The sequence below is a fragment of the Hevea brasiliensis genome, chromosome 13 (assembly GCF_030052815.1).
Source record: "Hevea brasiliensis isolate MT/VB/25A 57/8 chromosome 13, ASM3005281v1, whole genome shotgun sequence".
Classification (NCBI taxonomy): domain Eukaryota; kingdom Viridiplantae; phylum Streptophyta; class Magnoliopsida; order Malpighiales; family Euphorbiaceae; genus Hevea; species Hevea brasiliensis.
The window spans coordinates 70867548-70888362 of NC_079505.1; the positions used below are offsets into that span (position 1 = coordinate 70867548).

General features: G+C 31.7%; 1 protein-coding gene across 1 annotated transcript; it reads left to right on the forward strand.

Annotated features, from left to right (window-relative positions):
* Positions 1-18326: 18326 nt before the first annotated feature.
* Positions 18327-20150, forward strand: LOC110643173 (berberine bridge enzyme-like 21). The gene has a single exon (XM_021795439.2). The coding sequence runs from the start codon at positions 18380-18382 to the stop codon at positions 19997-19999; it is 1620 nt and encodes a 539-aa protein (XP_021651131.2). The 5' UTR covers positions 18327-18379; the 3' UTR covers positions 20000-20150.
* Positions 20151-20815: the final 665 nt, after the last annotated feature.

The following is a 20815-nucleotide window of genomic DNA, read 5'->3' on the forward strand; positions in this document are numbered from 1 at the left end:
GACTGAGGAAGAGGGGAGGAACATGATGATATGATCAGATCCGGCAAATGTCACCGGCAACTGGCGGCCGGCCACCCTGCGCGGTGGTTTCGGCGGTGTCTCCGGTGGGTTTTGGAGATGATTCAACTTCTAGAGGCTTCCTCATAAATTTTCGGAATTTTTGAGACACAGATAAACTTCGAGTAAGACTATTTTCATTATTTCTCTGTCTGTGGAGTATAAATACAGTATTTCTTAAACAGGAAAAATTAGAGAAAAATTCTAAGAAAAATATATGATGAAAGTAAAATTATTTGGAGATATTTTATGGTGTTTGTTGAATTTTTGAGTGATTGTAGAATATTTTTGAAAAATATAGATGAATTTTAGTGAGATTTTTAACATATAGGCATATAAGATTATTTGAAATTAAGATATTTAAATTTTATATGATTGGTTGAAGCTTGAGGATGGAGGTTTAAATATGTGAATATTGAATAGGGTTGAATTAAGAATATGTTAGCTGTTGGAAACTTATGAAATTGAGTAATATTCTTGAATAAAATATTAATGGGTGATTAGAAAATTACAATTCATTTTGCAATAGTCTTATAATATTAAGGACCGCGAGACAAAATTTTAGAATTTTTAGAGCATGTTTGAGTGGATTTTTACAAAATATCAATTATAGGGACTAAAACGTAATTTTTAAGATTTTGAGTATTACTTGGTTTGGAGGGCCCAGGAGGGGCCATATAATGATGATGAGATATGAGTTGAATTTAGAAGTGTTATTTGAGCCTTTTTGCAGGTTGGGTAGGTTCTAGGTATAGGGGAAACTCTGCCGGATTTTCGGCATAAATTAGGCTGTCTATTGCCTCTTTAGAGTTTTATTCTAACTTAGTACTAATAAATTTATAATTTAATTATTAGGTGATCGAGATCAGCTATTTTTCTGCATCCAACAGCCACAATAGTCATCGATGTACTATGAGTAAAATATTAATTTTAATTGTAATTTCGATATTATTATATGTTCAAGCATGCCCATGCATCACTTATATGTATACATCTATGTAGTTAAATTCTAGGCACGTTTTATGTTGCATTCACAACTGTTAAAGTGCCATGTATGTTGTTGTGGTAATTTGGAGCAGTGTGCGTGCGTTGGCATGCGTGTGATGTGGTGTTGGCTATGGACAGGACGGGTAGACACGGCTTGAGATCTTCGCTGGGACCCGGTCCTTCGGGGTAGACAAGGCTTTAGTTCTTCGTTGGGACCCCGATTTGGCTATTAAGTGGAAGTCCAAGCTGAGTTCTTCGCTGGCACAGGTTGGATTTAAGAGAGCTGTATAGGGGATCAGCTCCCATATATTATGATTGATATTACTGGGTGTGTGAGTGCTCCAAATTACCTTTTTGTTGTTATGATGTGAAAATATTGCTCATGTTGCATTTCACTCTACAGGGTGCATTAGCTTTAGATAGTTATAGAGATTAAGGTTAAAATTGATATTTTACTCTCTGAGTCGAACGCTCACTCCTGTTCACCTATTTTCCAGGCTACAGGAGGAGTTCTTTTACAGAGCAACCTGCTTTCTTCCTTGCAGGTTTAACGTCGGTTATTTAATTGTTTTATTATTTTTCAAAATTTGAAATCTAGAACTCCGCATGTGTTAGTAATAGTGTGAACCTTATTAGAAATCGTGTTAATTTAAAATTTTGAGATTAATAAATGAAGATTTGTGTGATAATTAAACAATTTGTAAGTGGTGGTAACAGGGTTGAGCGAGGCTCCCCTTATTTCAGTTTTTTATGGTTATCGGATTGGGTTGACCTGAATAAAAATATTTTATTTTATTTTATTTTATTTACATGTTGGGCCTAAGTTTTTGGGCATTGGTTATGGATTTGAGAACAGTAAGGCTTACTACGGGCCTCAGGGGCTTTATGCCGGCCCAGGTCCTAGTGCCGGTCCGGCCCATAGGTTGGGTCGTGACAAAGTTGGTATCAGAGCTTAGGCTCTAGATTCATGGGAAAGAATATACTTGGGAGTGTAAAAGGAGTCTTGTTAGGATGTTACATGCGGAGTATAGGATTCTGTTTTGTCTTTTCTGTAATTCTTTATTTCTAGATTCTGCGTTATACCTCGGGAAATATAAAAGTGCTTCAGTTAGTGTCTTGATTTTCGTGGAGTACATAGAAAGGTGAAATAGAGTTAACAGACATATTGTGGTCTTTCATAAGGATACGTACTCCAAGAAATGTTATGTTTCTGTCTGTATGGGTTTAAATGGTGTGCCCATTTCGTGCAAGGCACGAGTACATAAAGGTGAGTCTTGAAAGTACAGTTGCCCTAGATAAGGATGAGGATACCACTGCTGGCAGTCATCAGTTGATGACCCAGTCAGAATAAGTTTGTGATAATAGAAGATTCAAGAGAGATAAGAAATTAGGAGACCTAGTCGGTCAGGACGTATCGTAGTAACTATACAATGTTCTCGATGTCTGCTCTGTAAGCTGCAGATTACAGTACCGACATGAGATTATTGTGTAGAGCTGCGTGCATCCCCGTGGTGCTCCATAATGAGGGTGTTTGAGATGGCTTCTGTTTTGGTACAGTTATCAGAACAGAGTTTTATATCTACAGAGGAGTTGGAAACTCCTGGTTAGGGATCTAGAGCTAGAATATCGAAAGGTCACAGTTGGGTGGTAACTAGAGTTAGTGACTCAGTTACCCTAGCATGAGCTAGAGTTACATCAAGAGTTGCCATCAGACCAGAGGTTTCAGATTAGTTGCAAAGTAAAGGTGACACTTATAGAGTGAGAATAGTATACCTTGTGTGTATCAGTAAGGTGTAAAGTACAACCCTACTACCTAGAGAAAGTCGAAACTATGAATTGATGATTTATAGAGCTATGATATGATAAGAGAGTTATTAATTTGACATGGTTTTGGGCAAGGTGGTAAATGTAGTACCTTTGTTGCAGTAAGTTAGGGTATAGACCTATCTTTTCAGAAGGGATCGAAGGTTATTACTAATAATGGTGAACAATAAAATAGTGTCTCAGATGGGACTGTAGAGTGTGGTAGAGAGTAGTTGGCTCGGGTATCCTGAAGAGGATACAAGTTCCATTATAGGAATCATATATAATCAAGATTATGATGGATGTAAATCCTTTGAATTAAATGACAAGTTTGGGTGCCCGGAATCTTAAGTTTTGGCGAATTGAGTAAACATAGAAAAAAAAAATAAATTAAAAATAAACAAAATAAAATAATAATAATAATAATAATAATGATAATAATAATAACAAATAAATAAAATTGCTGCAGAATCAGTTCTCGAGGTAGTAAGGGTATTAAGTAAGCTAAAGGATAAGAATAGAGATCATACAATAAAAGTATTACTGTAATTTGCTGAGTTCCTTTCTAACTTCATATTGTTCAAAACAATAGTATAATCTAATTATAATAGTGTTAAGAGTAATAAATTAGCGAAAATAAATCACAGAAGGCCAATGGATAGAGAAAGTGTAGAATGAAAGTTTGGACAATTGATTGCAGATGCAATATAATCTAAATGCCAGTGGAAGTACTAGCTAGAGTGGTCAAAGGACTAAATCTGTAGCACAGATATGTGATAATGCGGTAGAGACTCTGAAAGATATAGTCAGCAAGTACAGCTGTCATGTTAGGAAGAGGAATGGAACCAGGGATAGAATAGTCAAGTTCTATTTTGGGGTAAGACAAAGGAAATAAATGAAAGGACAACCTGAAGAGCGCATAATAAAAGGAACAAAGTTAAGATATAGGGTAGGCTAAGTGTTATTCTTGGCAAGGAGAATGACAAGGATGGAAAACCCAAAATGGGACCACATTAGTGAGAATAGTGATGGAGGTATGGAATACAATAATAATGAGTAAATGCTAGAAGGTGTGCGATGGTATTGCGGACTACCTAATTAGGTAGAGAAAGAGAAGTTAGTAAGTAGTAAGTTGAATAAAAGTCAGTCTAAGGGATCAAATAGGTATGATGAGAGGAAAAGAATGATAGATAATGACATATAGGCTTTAGGTTAGACCTTTGAGATAGTGAGAAGGTAGTTAGAGGTTCGTTATGAATGTCAGGCAAACATTTTTAGTGTGATCAATAGAATCACTTTGCAGTGAAGCAATAACGACAGGACAATAGTAGGGGTAGAATGAAAAGTGACAAGTCTGGGTGCTTATAAATCACTAGAAAGTTCAAGGATCAAATTAATGACTATAGATAAGGGTGGAATTAGTGTTGGAAGAATTTATTAGTGAGAGAAATCTTTCAGGAATCAACAAAAGTTAAGGGCACAATATAAACGATGATAGATATGAATCATAGGTCGAGTATAAGTAAAGTTAATAAATTATAAAATATTATGTCAGGAAGGACAATGGTACGGTAAAGGGTTCATGCAGATGATAACTTTATAGGTAGAGCACAATTGTGCTAGGAGATAATGAAATTTGAAGAGAAAGACCAAGAAACATAGGTTAAACGTTATTATATGGACAATCAGGTATAGTTGAATATAAGAGGATATTTTTCTTTCTTTTCAAGTTTAGCTTGTGCTTTTGGTTCTAGAAGGTTATATAAGGAACAGAGACTGAGTCAAGGAGACCTAATTATTTGAGAGTTTGGTAGGCACCAATTCATACACAATTTCCTGATATGAGAATGACAGTAAGTACGTACCTAGTGTTAAGTATGAAAGGACGATCAGAATAGTGACATGAGTCAAATGGATTTAGCTACCAAGGCTTGCAACCATTTTAAACTATGAGCTAGAGGAAGTACTATTTATGGATGAGTTTCAATAGATGAAATTGTTTCTAATAGGAAAAGTTGAGGCTGAAGTTTGGAAAGTTATAGGCAGTATATGTGATTATATTAAGGAGAATGAACACATGAAGTATTTTTTTTAGAATTAAGGCATGGCACACATTTCCCACAGCCGTGTTAGTTCAGATGGAACTTGTAGTTTCAAGGGCTCCTATCCATCCAGGATGAGCAATTTCCTACTGAGGCTGGTGGGGAATGATAATGTTATAATAGTTAAGTTGGGAAAGGGGATACAAAAAGAATTTTCTATAGTTAATTATAAGTGTTACAAAAGGTGAAGAATGTGCTGGTAGGAGTAAATCATAAGGTTAGAATTCCCGAAGTAATAGAACTAGTAATCAAGATAAGACTAAGAAATAAAATGAAAGTTAAAGTTGATGAAGGGATGGACATCCTTAAAGGAAAAAGGTGTAAGGGTGACATAGGATTAAGATTAAGGAATAAGTGTAGTAGGTTGAAAAGATATCAACAATAGCAGAAATAGGAAAAGGAAGTGGATGAGATCCAAAGGATAGGAAGAAAGCTCGGTAGAGCTAGTTATAATGATGAGGATAAGGAGGAATAGGTATGCTAGGAACACACTAAGAGATGTTTAAAACAAGTTATTATGAGATGATAGATTAAAGAAGTAGTAGAGCCTCGATCTGAGTGCCAATGTGTCAGAAGTAGGCCACATACTAAGAAGCTTTAGGAAAAAGTCTAGATATTCTCATTCCAGAGGAGGAGTGAGAATTGATAAAGTCGCATGGATTGAGTTGTCAAGGAATATAAACATATTTTTCATATAAGAGAGGAGACCCAGTGTAACACCCCTATTTATATAGCCTGGTATATTTTACTGTTCCGGTGACCGGTGTCGGCCGGGACAATTAAGGGGATTAGAACCACACTTAAGACAACTAGATAAACCATAAGCACAAATAATTAGTAATGTTCAATTAGTTAAGTATAAACAAGAAAAACAGAACATAAGAAGTTAAACGAGCCGAGAGTCACAGCGATGGGTGACCTTCTCGGAAAGGACTGCGAAGTCGTTTTAAACTCAAATTTTGAACCGTAAAATGTGACGCTGCGGTCCTTAGGACCCTTATGAACACAGTGGAAAAGAGAAAATCACGAAAAAGAACTGTTAAGCCAATCAAATAATTAGGTCAGGGAGCCGGAAGAAATATAGAATTATTTGTAAACCGGGATGAACCGGCGAGGGGCAATTTGGTCAATTGACCCTGAGAGCTGACTCCTGACCTAGCTGTCAAATAAAATCGGAGAAAAGAAAATTTCGGAATCGAGAATTAAATTAAAGAACTAATAGAAAAATTAAAAAAAAAAGAGAAAAATGAAAAAGTAAAAAGGAGATGACATCATGCATGACCTCATGCATGATGTCATAAAATAAATCAATTAAATTATTTATTAAATTAGATTTTTATGGTCTTCCATAGAAAAATAAATAAAAGAAAACAAAAGAAAAAAAAATTAGAAAAATCACTCTGCTTCTCCCTTGGTTGCCGCCTCACCATCTCCACACTCCCTCCATGAAAATTCTCCATTAAAGCTTGCATTTAAGCTTTAATTCCTCCACTCAACCTTAATAAATCCCCTAAAAACTTCACTAGACCTTGCAATCTCAACTTAAAAACAAGAAAGAAAGAAGAAAGGAGGAGAGAAATTGAAGAATTGGCATTATAGTTGAGGTTAGTATGTTAACTTGTTATTTTTCCATTTTAAATGCATATGTGATGGTTGAAATGAGCTTAGAATTAATGAAATGAAATGAAAATATGGGGGAAGGACCATTATTGAATTTTCGGCCAGCTTGAAGGGGGCCATGATTTGTATGAATTTAATGGGTTTGAATGAGTTATGGACCTCCTTTAGTTGAAGGATTATAGTAGGGAACTTTGAAATTACTAATGGTAATTAAGTAGTGAGATTAGGGTTTGGAGGCCTAGGGTTTTGAGGAAAATTTTGGAGAAATGCATAAATGATGACTTTGACCTATTGTGAAGAGAAAAATGGTCAATAATGACCAAAGGAGATGTGTGGGAATTGTTAGAATGGAAGTTAAATTCGTAGGGTAAATGGTCATGCTGCTGGCAGCATGACCAAGCCAACTTTGAAGGACCAAAACGGAAATTTTATAAGTCCAAATGATATGCCACTAATTGGGGATGAAAATAGACATAAAATGACACAATTTTCGTTAAGGAACCATGCCCAAAAACTGACCAAAACCTAGTGAACCAATTGACCAAAGTTGGTTAAGAGCGATCACATCAGACTAATCGACCAAATGAACAGTAATTGTTCATTTGGTCATAACTCGAGCTAGGAAGGTCAAAATGACCTGAACTTTTACCAGTAATTAGATAAGATATAGATCTAAAACTTTCATGAAGAATACCAACCCAAATTATGCCATTAACCTAATCAAATTATTGAGCAAAGTTGAGTTACTGAACCTGCAAAACTGCAGAATTGCCATTTGAACAGTAAAGTTTCAATGGCTATAACTCTCTCTAGAAAACTCCGATTTAGGTGAATCTTGAACCGATAGAAACCTAAGACATAGTAGAACATTTCATATGAAGGAAATTAGACCAAATTACGGACTTAACTTGATCAAATTATTGAACGAAGTTGGATCAAAAATCTGCCAGAACCAAAATTTGCAGCATAAACAGTACACGTGAACAGCAACTATATTTTGGCTATAACTTGAGCTACAAAACTCCAATTGGGGTGATTCAAAAAGGAGAATAAACTTAAGACAATGGGGAACATTTTCTATGAAGAAAGTTTTGCGAAATTCCAACAATAAAGTGACCAATGGAACAGTGCAACTTAGGACTCCAAAACTGAAATTTACCAAATTGCCTAAAAGACTTAGGATTTGAGTAAACAACCAAAACCAACAAGTTTAGTGACCAAAATGTGGTATGTGGGTGAAGTTGGAGTTCTCATACCTATTAAGCCTTAGAAAGTCAATTATTTGACTTGAATAGTGTAGTGAATAGTAACCCGAAACACAAAAATTTCGAGAACGTCGAATTTAACACGTTAGAACTAGGTAAATGTGAAGCTAAATTTATTTTGGGATTTATGTTAAGTTCTAGTACTGAAACATTGTAAAATTGTGTGTTTCAGTTGAAAAGAATACCAGAAAAAAATTCGAGAAACCGAGTCAAGGCCAAGAGGCGACTCGCTTGAGGTTTGTGCACAACGTATACTTTTTATAATCATCTTTTGCATACTGTTTTGAATAATGTGAAATATTGAATTATGGCATTCTTATGATGTTTTGATTTAAATTGTTAAAAGTTATTATGTATATTGAAATGACAATGTTTAGCAAATTGTTAAGATAAGTTTTGAAACCACAGTGTCATGACCATATATTTGAACACCTCACTAGCACGACTAGTGAAGGTAATTAGTTTCGAATTTTGATTCCTTCTCTGGAGAAGTGTTGAGGTGTGCCAGTAGAAGAGGATGTGAATGGATATCCATATATTTGAGCTAGCTAGCCTTGTGATGTGATTTCTCTTTAGCCTCTGATTATTGAGATTCTATTTGTTTTGAATGGCATGATCTAACTGTGGGTTTTATGAAATGTATTTTGATACTTCGAAATGAACTTGATTTGCATTAAAATTACATAATTCATGTTTTGTGTCTAATGCTTATGTTTAGTCAAATTTTTGAATAAATGTGATTATATTCTGCATAAAGATTATTTTAGTATGTTGTGCACCACTGAGTCCTAGTACTCAGCAATGGCTTCTATTGCTATCGTAGATACCGAGACTAGAGGAGCAGCAGACTGAGCTGCTAAGGATTGAGGATCTTTCTGCTTTGAAGCTATCGGGTATAATTTATACCCTAATTGTAAATATTTCTTTTGATGTATGTATTGCATATAAATATATGGACATGTAAATGGGTCTTGAGCAGCTTGTACAAAAATTTGTATGAAGTTTGTAATAAAGTTTAGTTTGTATTTCTTTTGATGTAAATTTTGTAAGAATGTACATAAATTGTGTTGTCTCTAATGAAATATGAGTACAACTATTTTATTTAATTTAAATGAAATATATTGCTAGTATGTTGAGGATTATTGAATTTTGAACTTGAAAAATTTATTGAAATGATTCTGAAATTGATTGAGTTTGATTGTGAAATCGAAGTAGTGGTTGAGAAAAACTTTTAGAAGTGCTTTTTACAGGTATTTGAAGAACTGGTTTCTCAAAATACAGACATAACTCCGTCAAAATTTTTATAAAATTTACAGAAAACTAAAATGAACCAAAAATATTAATTAGATTTACTTTTAATCATATGTTTTAAATACCTATTAGAAAACGCTCACCACTTGTCAAAAGTAAGAAAATTGTTTAAAATCCCTTGTGGGGTACTTAATGAGTTATCGGTAGGTGAATTTCGGTAGTTCATTAGGTATTCTACGGGATCATGTTATGCCTTACAGAGGGGTAAGGTATGACACCCAGTTTGCTTTCCAATGTTGATAAATGATACATTTGACCTTGGAGAGAACTCTACCTAACTAGTTACATAAGATGAACAAAGGTTGGTCTAAAGACCTTAGTAATGACAAAAAAAAAAAAAAATTGAAGTATCATGGGAGTGAGAAGATTTATAGGTATCGACCACTGAGGTCATAAGAAGAGTGAAGATCTCGAACAAGGTGCCTAGATTAGGTGCTACAGGAAAGCTACTCATAGGATGCCTTAGGATAAGGAACATAAGTCATGTTTTGAGGAAACAGAGATTATTAAAACAAAGGAATAAGGACTAAAGTCACCAAGAGACACGTTAAGGCGTAATAAAAGTGAGGTAAGCGCCAAAGTTGATTAAAGTTATTAGATATCAAGTCGAGAGTAGTGGAGTTATAATGAATACTTGAGATGTCAGAAAAATGGTCAACGAATAGCCAAGAGATAAGAGCATCTCTAGAAAGAGATGATGACAAATAGGACACTATAGTAGAATCAGAGAGCAGTAGAATGTCATATATAATATATACGAGGAGTTTGAAAAATAAATGTTTTACCAATCTCTGCATAGCTGGAGGAGTAATGATTGCACTTGTTCTAATAATCTTCTTTTCCTTATTTCTTTATTTATTCAAAAATTTAAGGACGAATTTTTCTTAAGGGGGGAAGAATGTAACAAAAAAAAAAAGGGGTCAAAGGATGGGACTTGGCTTGTGACAGTGGATTCCACTGTCACTGCCAAGTTTAAAAAAAAAAAAAAAAGGTTCAAAAATCGGGAGGAGGACTCCCCCTCCCCCCAATTTCTCTTCTTTCCTCTCCTCCCCTCTCTTCTGCTTCTTTCCTTCTCCGGTGACCGGTCGGCGACCTCCCAAGCGGCTCCCCACTCGGCCGGCGACCCTCCAGCGACAGCCAGAACCACTAGAAACAGCGGCAAGAGAGGGAGAAGAGAGAGAATGCATGCACAGTGGGCAGCGGCTTTCCGGCGCGATTCTGGCTTCATCTGACGTCCGATCGAGGCGATTCAGGTGGCGTTGGAAAGCTTGTTCCGAGAACTTTCTTTTGATACCAATTTTGTAGCAAATGGAGGTCGGATGAGTGAGATATGGGGGAGAGAAGTTTCGGGTTTTTCAAGATTTTTCGTCAGATCTAGGACGATCCAACCGTTGGATCGACGATCCGAGACCACATATGGACTGAGGAAGAGGGGAGGAACATGATGGTATGATCAGATCCGGCAAATGTCGCCGGCGACCGGCGGCTGGCCACCGTGCGCGGTAGTTCTGGCGGTGGCTCCGGTGGGCTTTGGAGATGATTTAACTTCCAGAGGCTTCCTCATAAATTTTCGGAATTTTTGAGACACAGATAAACTTCGAGTAAGACTATTTTCATTATTTCTCTATCTGTGGAGCATAAATACAGTGTTTCTTAAACAGGAAAAATTGGAGAAAAATTCTAAGAAAAATATATGATGAAAGTAAAATTATTTGGAGATATTCTATGGTGTTTGTTGAATTTTTGAGTGATTGTAGAATATTTTTGAAAAATATAGATGGATTTTAGTGAGATTTTTAACATATAGGCATATAAGATTATTTGAAATTAAGATATTTAAATTTTATATCATTGGTTGAAACTTGAGGATGGAGGTTTAAATATGTGAATATTGAATGGGGTTGAATTAAGAATATGTTAGCTGTTGGAAACTTATGAAATTGAGTAATATTCTTGAATAAAATATTCATGGGTGATTAGAAAATTACAATTCATTTTACAATAGCCTTATAATATTATTAAGGACCGTGGGACAAAATTTTAGAATTTTTAGAGCATATTTGAGTGGATTTTTACAAAATGTCAATTATAGGGACTAAAACGTAATTTTTAAGGTTTAAGTATTGCTTGGTTTGGAGGGCCTAGGAGGGGCCATATAATGATGATGAGATATGAGTTGAATTTATAAGTGTTATTTGAGCCTTTTTGCAGGTTGGGTAGGTTCTAGGTATAGGGGAAACTCTGCCGGATTTTCGGCATAAATTAGGCTGTCTATTGCCTCTTTAGAGTTTTATTCTAATTTAGTACTAATAAATTTATAATTTAATTATTAGGTGATCGAGATCAGCTATTTTTCTGCATCTAACAGCCACAATAGTCATCGATGTACTGTGAGTAAAATATTAATTTTAATTGTAATTTCGATATTATTATATGTTCAAGCATGCCCATGCATCACTTATATGTATATATCTATGTAGTTAAATTCTAGGCACGTTTTATGTTGCATTCACAACTGTTAAAGTGCCATGTATGTTGTTGTGGTAATTTGGAGCAGTGTGCGTGCGTTGGCGTGCGTGTGATGTGGTGTTGGCTATGGATAGGACGGGTAGACACGACTTGAAATCTTCGCTGGGACCCAGTCCTTCGGGGTAGACACGACTTGAGTTCTTCGCTGGGACCCCGATTTAGTTATTAAGTGGAAGTCCGAGCTGAGTTCTTCGCTGGCACAGGTTGGATTTAAGAGAGCTGTATAGGGGATCAGCTCCTATATATTATGATTGATATTACTGGGTGTGTGAGTGCTCCAAATTACCTTTTTGTTGTTATGATGTGAAAATATTGCTCATGTTGCATTTCACTCTACAGGGTGCATTAGCTTTATATAGTTATAGAGATTATGGTTAAAATTGATATTTTACTCTCTGAGTCGAACGCTCACTCCTGTTCACCTATTTTTCCAGGCTATAGGAGGAGTTCTTTTACAGAGCAACCTGCTTTCTTCCTTGCAGGTTCAACGTCGGTTATTTAATTGCTTTATTATTTTTCAAAATTTGAAATCTAGAACTCTGCATGTGTTAGTAATAGTGTGAACCTTATTAGAAATCGTGTTAATTTAAAATTTTGAGATTAATAAATGAAGATTTGTGTGGTAATTAAACAATTTGTAAGTGGTGGTAACAGGGTTGAGCGAGGCTCCCCTTATTTCAGTTTTTATGGTTATCGGGTTGGGTTGACCTGAATAAAAATATTTTATTTTATTTAATTTCATTTACATGTTGGGCCTAAGTTTTTAGGCCTTGGTTATGGATTTGAGAACAGTAAGGTTTACTATGGGCCTCGGGGGCTTTATGCCGGCCCAGGTCCTAGTGCCGGTCCGGCCCATAGGTTGGGTCGTGACACAAAATTTGATACTTGAATTCACCATTAATTAACACTTGACATATATAATTAATAAATATATAATTTTAAATTTCACTTTAATTCATTTTTTCTAATTATAATTGTAATTAATATTATTAAACTGAATAATTTTATATTAAAATATATAATTATTAAAATTTAAAATATAAGATAAAATGAAAGATAGTAATAGAAAATATTTAAATAATAATTTTAAAAATATAAAATATATAGAATGTAAAAAGGATAAAACATTTGAAATTTAATTGTTAGTAAATTTTATATATATGTTTGATGGTAAAAAAAATAAAATATTTGAAATTTCATTTTATTATATAATGACTAATTGAGTTTGAAGTTTCACTTAATTTATTTATTTATTTTTTACTAAGACTGCCAAGTAACTATACCCTTTACATCAAAAGGCATGGACTGATCTTAGTTTGCAGGGAGGTAATTCTTTTAGACAAAACGAAAGGCTTCAATTAGATCATAATTAAACAAAACTCTTTAACTGTGATACAAGCAATTCTCAACAACTCCAAATCCTTGCCAACTCAATAAATTATTTTGGAAATTTTGTATATAGTAATTAATAAAAGTGGAATTTCTTTTCAATATGTGAATTGGGTTTGTAATGGGCCAACTCATAGTCTTACCACTAAATGTTTGCATAATAGTTCTTTCTCATGTAATGCTATGTCTCAAATTAGCTTTGTACTCTCAACTTTGCCACTTTAAAGATATTCCAATAAAATTATTTTTGTGGGATTTCATTTGCTTGTTGGACATTTCAGTTATGCGTATTTTATTTTATTTTTTTCCTACACACCATTCATATATATATATATATATATACTTAATAATTTTATTTTGATAATATATATTAATTTAATAGTATTTAGTTTAAACTAAAATAACTGATCAAATTAAAATTTTGAATTGATATTTTCCTTATTCAGTAATTTTGATTGGTTCAACCAATTTTTTTTTATACTAATTAATATAATAACTAAAATTTTTGCTAATATATAGAGAAAATAAATAATTTAAAATTCATTTGATTTAGATTAAATAAAAATTTAAATTATTATCGCGCAACACATGAGTGAAAATGAGTAGTTGTACTTGAATTTTAAGTTACGTTTCCAATTGAGATGTCATCAACTAATTTCTCTTTGATAATTGTCATGTGCAATCACAAGTATTTTTATAAAAGTTATTAAATTTTAATTTCTTTTATAAAATTTACTATTTTATAAAAATTATTATAACCGAAAATTAAAAATTTTGAAGTTAGTATGCTAACCTGACAACTATTTTATAAATAAAATTACTTAATTAGTGGTTTCTAATGAAGAAGAAATGAAAAAGATGATAGGTTTGATGACGAGGGAGTAGTTAGATGCGTTTTATGGATTTTTTTTATAAAAACTAATAAAATAATGTAGTTTTATTTGTAAAATAGTTTACGGATCAGCAAGTTAATTAGAAAACTTTTTATTTTAGTTATAGTAATTTTTATAAAATTAAATTAAAATTTAATAAATTTTATAAAAAAAATTAAAATTTAATAATTTTTATAAAAATATTTATAGAATTGAGTAATCACGTGTAATATTTACTTCCTCTTATTGGTGAATCGGTTTAATAAGCTTAAACATATAAAAATAGTGCATTCCATCATTATTTTATTTTTATTATTTTTTATACTCTATTGCTTTTACTAATGATGATTATTTATAAAATAATATTTACTTTGTTAAAAACAAAATAATCATGAGTTTACTTCCTAGACAATTATTTGTAAAATTAAATTCTCATTGTCAACACTTTAAATAATTTTTGCATGCTCATGTGAAGTATATTTTTTAAGTTTGTTTTCTTTTGATTTAATGGATGCACTATAAACTGATTATAATTGATGGCTATATAGCAAGAGATAACTATCATCCTTTTTCACTATAACAGTGAATAATTTTAGAAAAGATAGATAGGGGTGGAACCAGGAAATCAAATCTCAAAAGCATTTTTTTACTCGATTCAAATGAAAAAAAAAAAAAAACTTATTAGATATAGTAAGAAACTATTAATTGCGAAAAAAACATAATAATGCAAATTTTTTATATGTAATAAAATAGAGCAAAATTTAACAAAAATAATTTGATAAAATAACAAATTCTCGTTTTTGTCTTAAATTTACTATTGTATTAGACGAATTCACGTATTTTGGAATCATTTGAATTTAAGCATTCTATAAAAAGAAGTAATATAGTATTTATATTTGTAAACTCTTACAGTTTTAAATCTATTACCATATAAGATAAAACTATTTGATAATGGTGCAAATTGGTGACTTGATGAATTTTTCGATATGATTTATCATTTATTTGAAATATGTTATCCATATTTAAAATAATTATATTACATTTTTCACAAAAGTGGAAAAGCCAAAAAGACAACTATTTGATAAAGAATGAAGAAAAAAATAAAGAATAAAGAAATAAAAGATTAAGAGGAAAAAAACTGTGATTCTTGTGAATATAAGAGCATGAAAGAAATGAAAAATAATATTGAGAGAATAGTTCCGGATTTCTTATAGTATAATATTAAAAATATTTTTTTATTTTCTTTTTTCAATTGACTTAAATTAAAATTTCATATAAATGTATAGAGAAAAAAATTTTAACTTATCTTTTTTAATTTGATAATAATTTAACTTTTCATCAAGTTAGTGAATCAATTGACCCATTGGCTTACAAGTAATATGCCTATGAAAATAGATGAGAAGACTCCAAGTTAATATTTTCTCACTCTCTATGCATTTTAAGGTGTAGAAAAATCAAATAAACTATAAATATAATATCCTAATCGAATATAAATATATTATTGAATTTATTTTAAAATTAATTAATTAAAATTTATGTAAAATTAATGGAAATGCTTTTTTTTATTTAAATTCCCTATTGTATGATTTTAGCATACATTTCTCCACATCCACCTGATTATTTTGCATTTCGAGAAGATTAATTAAAGTTAAGAGATAGGCGAAGTTTTGGTGCTGTTGACGTTGACAAGCCCTATATCTTAAGGAAATTTGGATAGAGAGATGTGGATAGGGAGATGTGATCATAGCTTGTTAATTTTAACATCATAAATGAAGATTTTTTTTATTATTATTATCTATAGAGGGATGAACTTATAAAAAAAATAATATCAAATAGGAACTTCTAAAGTAGTAGATTTTTTTTTTAATGAATCCACAAATGATTGCAACGAAATTTATAAATATACTAATCAAGGGTGAATTGAAGTGTTAGCTAGAAAATTAACCTTACTCATCCTTTTCTAACTTTTTTTTTAAATAATTTTTTATATTTTTTAATAATTTTCATATCTATACCCATTTAGAAGATATTATAAGCATATTATCAAATCTATCATCCTTGATAATTTTGAGTAAATAAACTATCAGATCTATCCTTGTTAATACATCTTAAGTGAATATATAATTTTATTATATTTTGCTCCTTTAATGAAATTATTGTGCCCTTTTATTAATGAGTTATGTGTTTTTCTAAGAAGTGCGCTTCATTAGATGCAAATTATTTATTAGCAAGAAATCTAGTTTTGGAGGTTATTTAATAGGTTCACAAAAGACAATGAAATTGAAAAATAGAGCACAATTTATCTATTAATCAACCTATATATTTTGTTAACATTATTTGATATTCTAAATTTTTTGTATTATATTTTGTATATATAATTAATTTTATTTATATAAAAATATAATATATTGACTTATATTTTACACTTTATTTTTAATTAATGAAATATTTAAAAAAAATTAATTTCAATAAATTTAACAAACTAATAGCACATAGACGTATTGCTTTGGCAGACATATTTGACAACTAAAGCACAAAAAGTTGAATGAATGGTGGCAGGAAATTAAAATTAATTACCATCTTGGATACACAAATCAAATTATCCATTTTATCGTATTCATTAATGGAAAAAATTTTCTATCCCTAATCATGTGTACTAATCATAATTATATTGAAATCCCATCAATTTTGAATCTTACACTAGCATACCCTCATTTCCATTTTTTTAAAAGGTTCAAAAAGGTAACTATTTAATGATTAAATGGGTTGTCAATAGACATTATTATAGTCAATTATTTCACAAATTGTAGCAACATAATTATTCCAATTTATTTATTTATTTTGCTTGGTCATTATAGGTCGCAATTCTTACCCATCACAACTTTTATATATATATATATATATATATATATATATATATAGTAGACATGCATTTTCTTGTTATTATTATTATTGAGTATAATTTTTTCATAATAATGTGATATGTCACTTTCTGTAAAGAATGACTGAGTGGGTGATTTGAATACCTTTCTTTCTTAATAATAAATTTAATTATTATGATTTCTTTCATATTAATTAAATATTAAATACATACTTTAATAATTAATTTCATATTAATTAAATAATATAAATATATTAATAATTTAAATACTAAAAATTAAAAATTAATAAATTCTCGTGCGGTCATTTAGCTAATATCGAAAGATGTTCAAGCAATTTCCTATCATCTGTTAAAGTCAAAATTTAATTTGCATAGAAAAGCTTATGATTTCACATGCAATATTAAGAATTTAAGATAATATGATTTCACATTCAATATATTTTTTTTATTTTTGTAATTAGAAAAGTATACAGTGAAGACCATTGGCCCTGACTTTAGCAAAAGGAAGTCCTTAGTTGCCTTTCCTTTTCTTATTTCTAAGAAAAGTTTTCCATTTGAATATTCCCTCACTTAAAATTCAATTTTTTAAAATTTAATTTTTGAAAAAAAAAACAAAATTCCTTTGAATTTTCTCCCCTAATAATTAAAATTCTAAATTTGTTCAAAACATAAAAATTTAAAATAATTAAAAAAATGATATTTTATATATTCATGAGTTATTTTAATCCACACATTATTAAATATTTTAAATTTATGAATGATATATTCGTGAAATTATTTTTTTCCTAGTTCAATTGAAGTGTTCTAATTTAATATAATAATTTTGAGATATATAATCTCTATTTAATATCAGAATAGATAAATAGAGAGACTCAAATTCAAAATATTTTTCACCTTTTATATTTTCAAAATAAAAAAAAAATCAAATTGTGTACAAAATTCAATCTTAATATCATATCAACTAAGGGTGTGCAAACGGTCGGTTAGGCTCCGAACCGAATTGAACCAATAAAATTAAAAATCGAAAATTAAGAATTTTGAAAATTGGACCAAACCGATCACTAAGAGGGAACTTAACCGAACCAAACCGATAAATATCGATTTGGTTCAATTTTAAACCGATCAAACTGAATTTTATAATATTTCATATTTTTAACATTAAATCTCAATAACAAAAATATAAAAAAACTTAGAAATCAGAACTCAAAAATATTGGGGTTTCCTTGATATATATATATAATTTCAGTTCGGTTTGATTTTTCAATCTAGACTGAAATATGCTCACCCCTAATATCAACTATTTAACAAATAAAATAAGTTGGGCAAGTTATTCATTACAATATCGATGATAAAATGGCCAGTTTAGCTCAAATCATTATTAACGGATAGTTCTCAATTAACCCATTATATGTTGTATTGTTAAAAAAAAGTTTTCTAATTTTATGAAGCATTTAATTATATCCTAAATTATTTGCCTAAAATTAGTACGGACATGAATCCTATTTTATATTCTCATCACAATCACATAACTCAATAGACAGCACAGCACAAAATCATTCTCCAATGGCCAAAGCAACAACGCTTTTGGCCATTCTTCTTGTTCTTGTGTTTAACCTTTCTGGTTTCTCTTCTTTGACATTGGCTGCAAGAGATGATTCAGTCTATGAATCTTTCCTCCAATGCCTGAAAAGCAAAACAAACCCACAAGACCAAATCTCAGACATAGTCTATTCCCAAACCAATTTATCGTACACTTCAGTTCTTCGAGCCTACATTCGAAATGCTCGACTGAATACCTCCACAACCCCTAAACCACTAATCATTATAACCCCTAAACAGATTTCCCATGTCCAGGCTGCTGTTATCTGCACCAAAAAGGTTGATTACCAACTCAAAATCCGCAGCGGTGGCCATGACTATGAAGGGATTTCTTACATTTCTAACGTTCCCTTTTTCGTTCTTGATATGTTTAATCTTCGATCCATGGAAGTAGATGTTAAAAATGAAACTGCTTGGGTTCAGAGTGGTGCTACTCTTGGTGAACTTTATTATAAAATCAGGAAGAAGAGCAAAGTTCATGGTTTCCCTGCTGGGGTTTGTTTTACAATTGGCGTTGGTGGGCATTTTAGTGGGGGTGGATATGGCAACATGTTGAGGAAGTATGGTTTGGCAGTGGATAACGTCCTTGATGTTCAAATGGTTGATGCTAATGGCAAGCTTTTGGATAGAAAAACAATGGGTGAGGGTCTTTTTTGGGCAATTCGAGGAGGTGGGGGTGGAAGTTTTGGTGTCATAATCTCTTACAAAATCAGGCTTGTTTCTGTTCCCGAGACTGTTACTGTTTTCAGAGTTGAAAGAACTCTTGAAGAAAATGCTACTGATTTTGTTTTCAAGTGGCAACTTGTTGCTCCGAAAACAGATAATGGTCTCTTCATGAGGATGCTATTGCAGCCTTCGACCTCCAAGACAAACAAAACTCAGAAAACCATTAGAGCATCGATTGTGGCTTTGTATTTGGGAAACGCTGATACTCTTGTGTCCTTATTGGCCAAGGAATTCCCTGAAATGGAGTTGAAGAAAGATAATTGCAATGAGACGAGTTGGATTCAATCTGTCATCTGGTGGGCAAATTATGATATTGGAACATCGCCTGAGGTTCTGCTTGATAGAGATATTGACTCTGCCAAATTCCTGAAGAGAAAATCAGATTATGTCCAGACTCCAATACCTAAAGACAAGTTGAATGGGATTTGGCAGTTGATGATTGAATTGGGAAAAACAGGATTAGTTTTCAATCCATACGGTGGAAGAATGAGTGAAATTCCTGCAACTAAAACTCCCTTTCCACATCGAGCAGGGAACTTGTTCAAGATCCAATATTCAGTGACTTGGGATGAAGCAGGAAGCACAGCAGAGAACGAGTACTTGTCTCAGCCAAGGAAGCTGTACAGATATATGACTCCATTTGTGTCCAAAAATCCAAGGGGTGCATTTTTTCCCTACAGGGATCTTGATATTGGTGTGATGAAAGCTGGTAAAAACAGCTATGAGGAGGGTAGTGTCTATGGAAAGAAATACTTTAATGGCAACTTTGATAGATTGGTAAAAGTGAAGACAGCAGTTGATCCAGACAATTTCTTCAGGAATGAACAGAGCATCCCTACTCTTCCAACCAAGGCATAGAAGATTTTAGTAGTGATTTTGTACTAGCAACAACTGATTATGTTTTGCTTTGTAATACAAGTCAATAAGTAATCTGTGATATATACCTTATTGAATCTGTGATATATACCTTATTGATCGTACAACACATGATTAATTCTTTTTATATTTATTTTATTAATCTAGCACAATATTAGGCCTTAATTATCTTTCATTACCTTTCTCTTTTATTTAACCTAACTCCTACAGTGGGACGATGTTTTCCTCACATCCACGTAATAACAGAACTTGTTATCTTTACAAAGGAGAGCACAGGGGCAGAAACTAATTAGATATTACCATTTATAGGCTATGTGAGATGATTTTATGATTTTTTTCTTATCTAAATCTGGTCTATTATATATTAAAAATATTAGATATATAATAAAATTTAGTTATTAAATACATAAATTTTTTATATTTATCTTAAATTCATAGTAAACTGAATCTAGTAAAAAATTTTCCTAATTTTATTTTATAGATGTTTTTGTTACACAGACACATCCACTTTTCCTTCCACTTGCTATTAGAATAGCAAAATATATAATAAGAGATAAATACATATGTAATTTCAGTTTGTATAATTTTTTAAAAAATATTATTTGTAATTTTAATTTTGTGAAGTCCACTTATATATAAGTATTTATTTTCTTATTAGTTTGTCTTATACAAAATCATGGATTTAAGATGTAATTTTTTTTTTTTTTTGTGATTTGTGGGTGTGAGAAATTATTCAATGTTCATGAAGCACATAATATTTATCTCGCAATGCATGAAACTAAAATTTTTAATGTAAAG

Coding starts and splice junctions, on each gene's coding strand:
- LOC110643173 (XM_021795439.2), top strand. CDS start 18,380: ATGGCCAAAGCAACAACGCTTTTGGCCATTCTTCTTGTTCTTGTGTTT.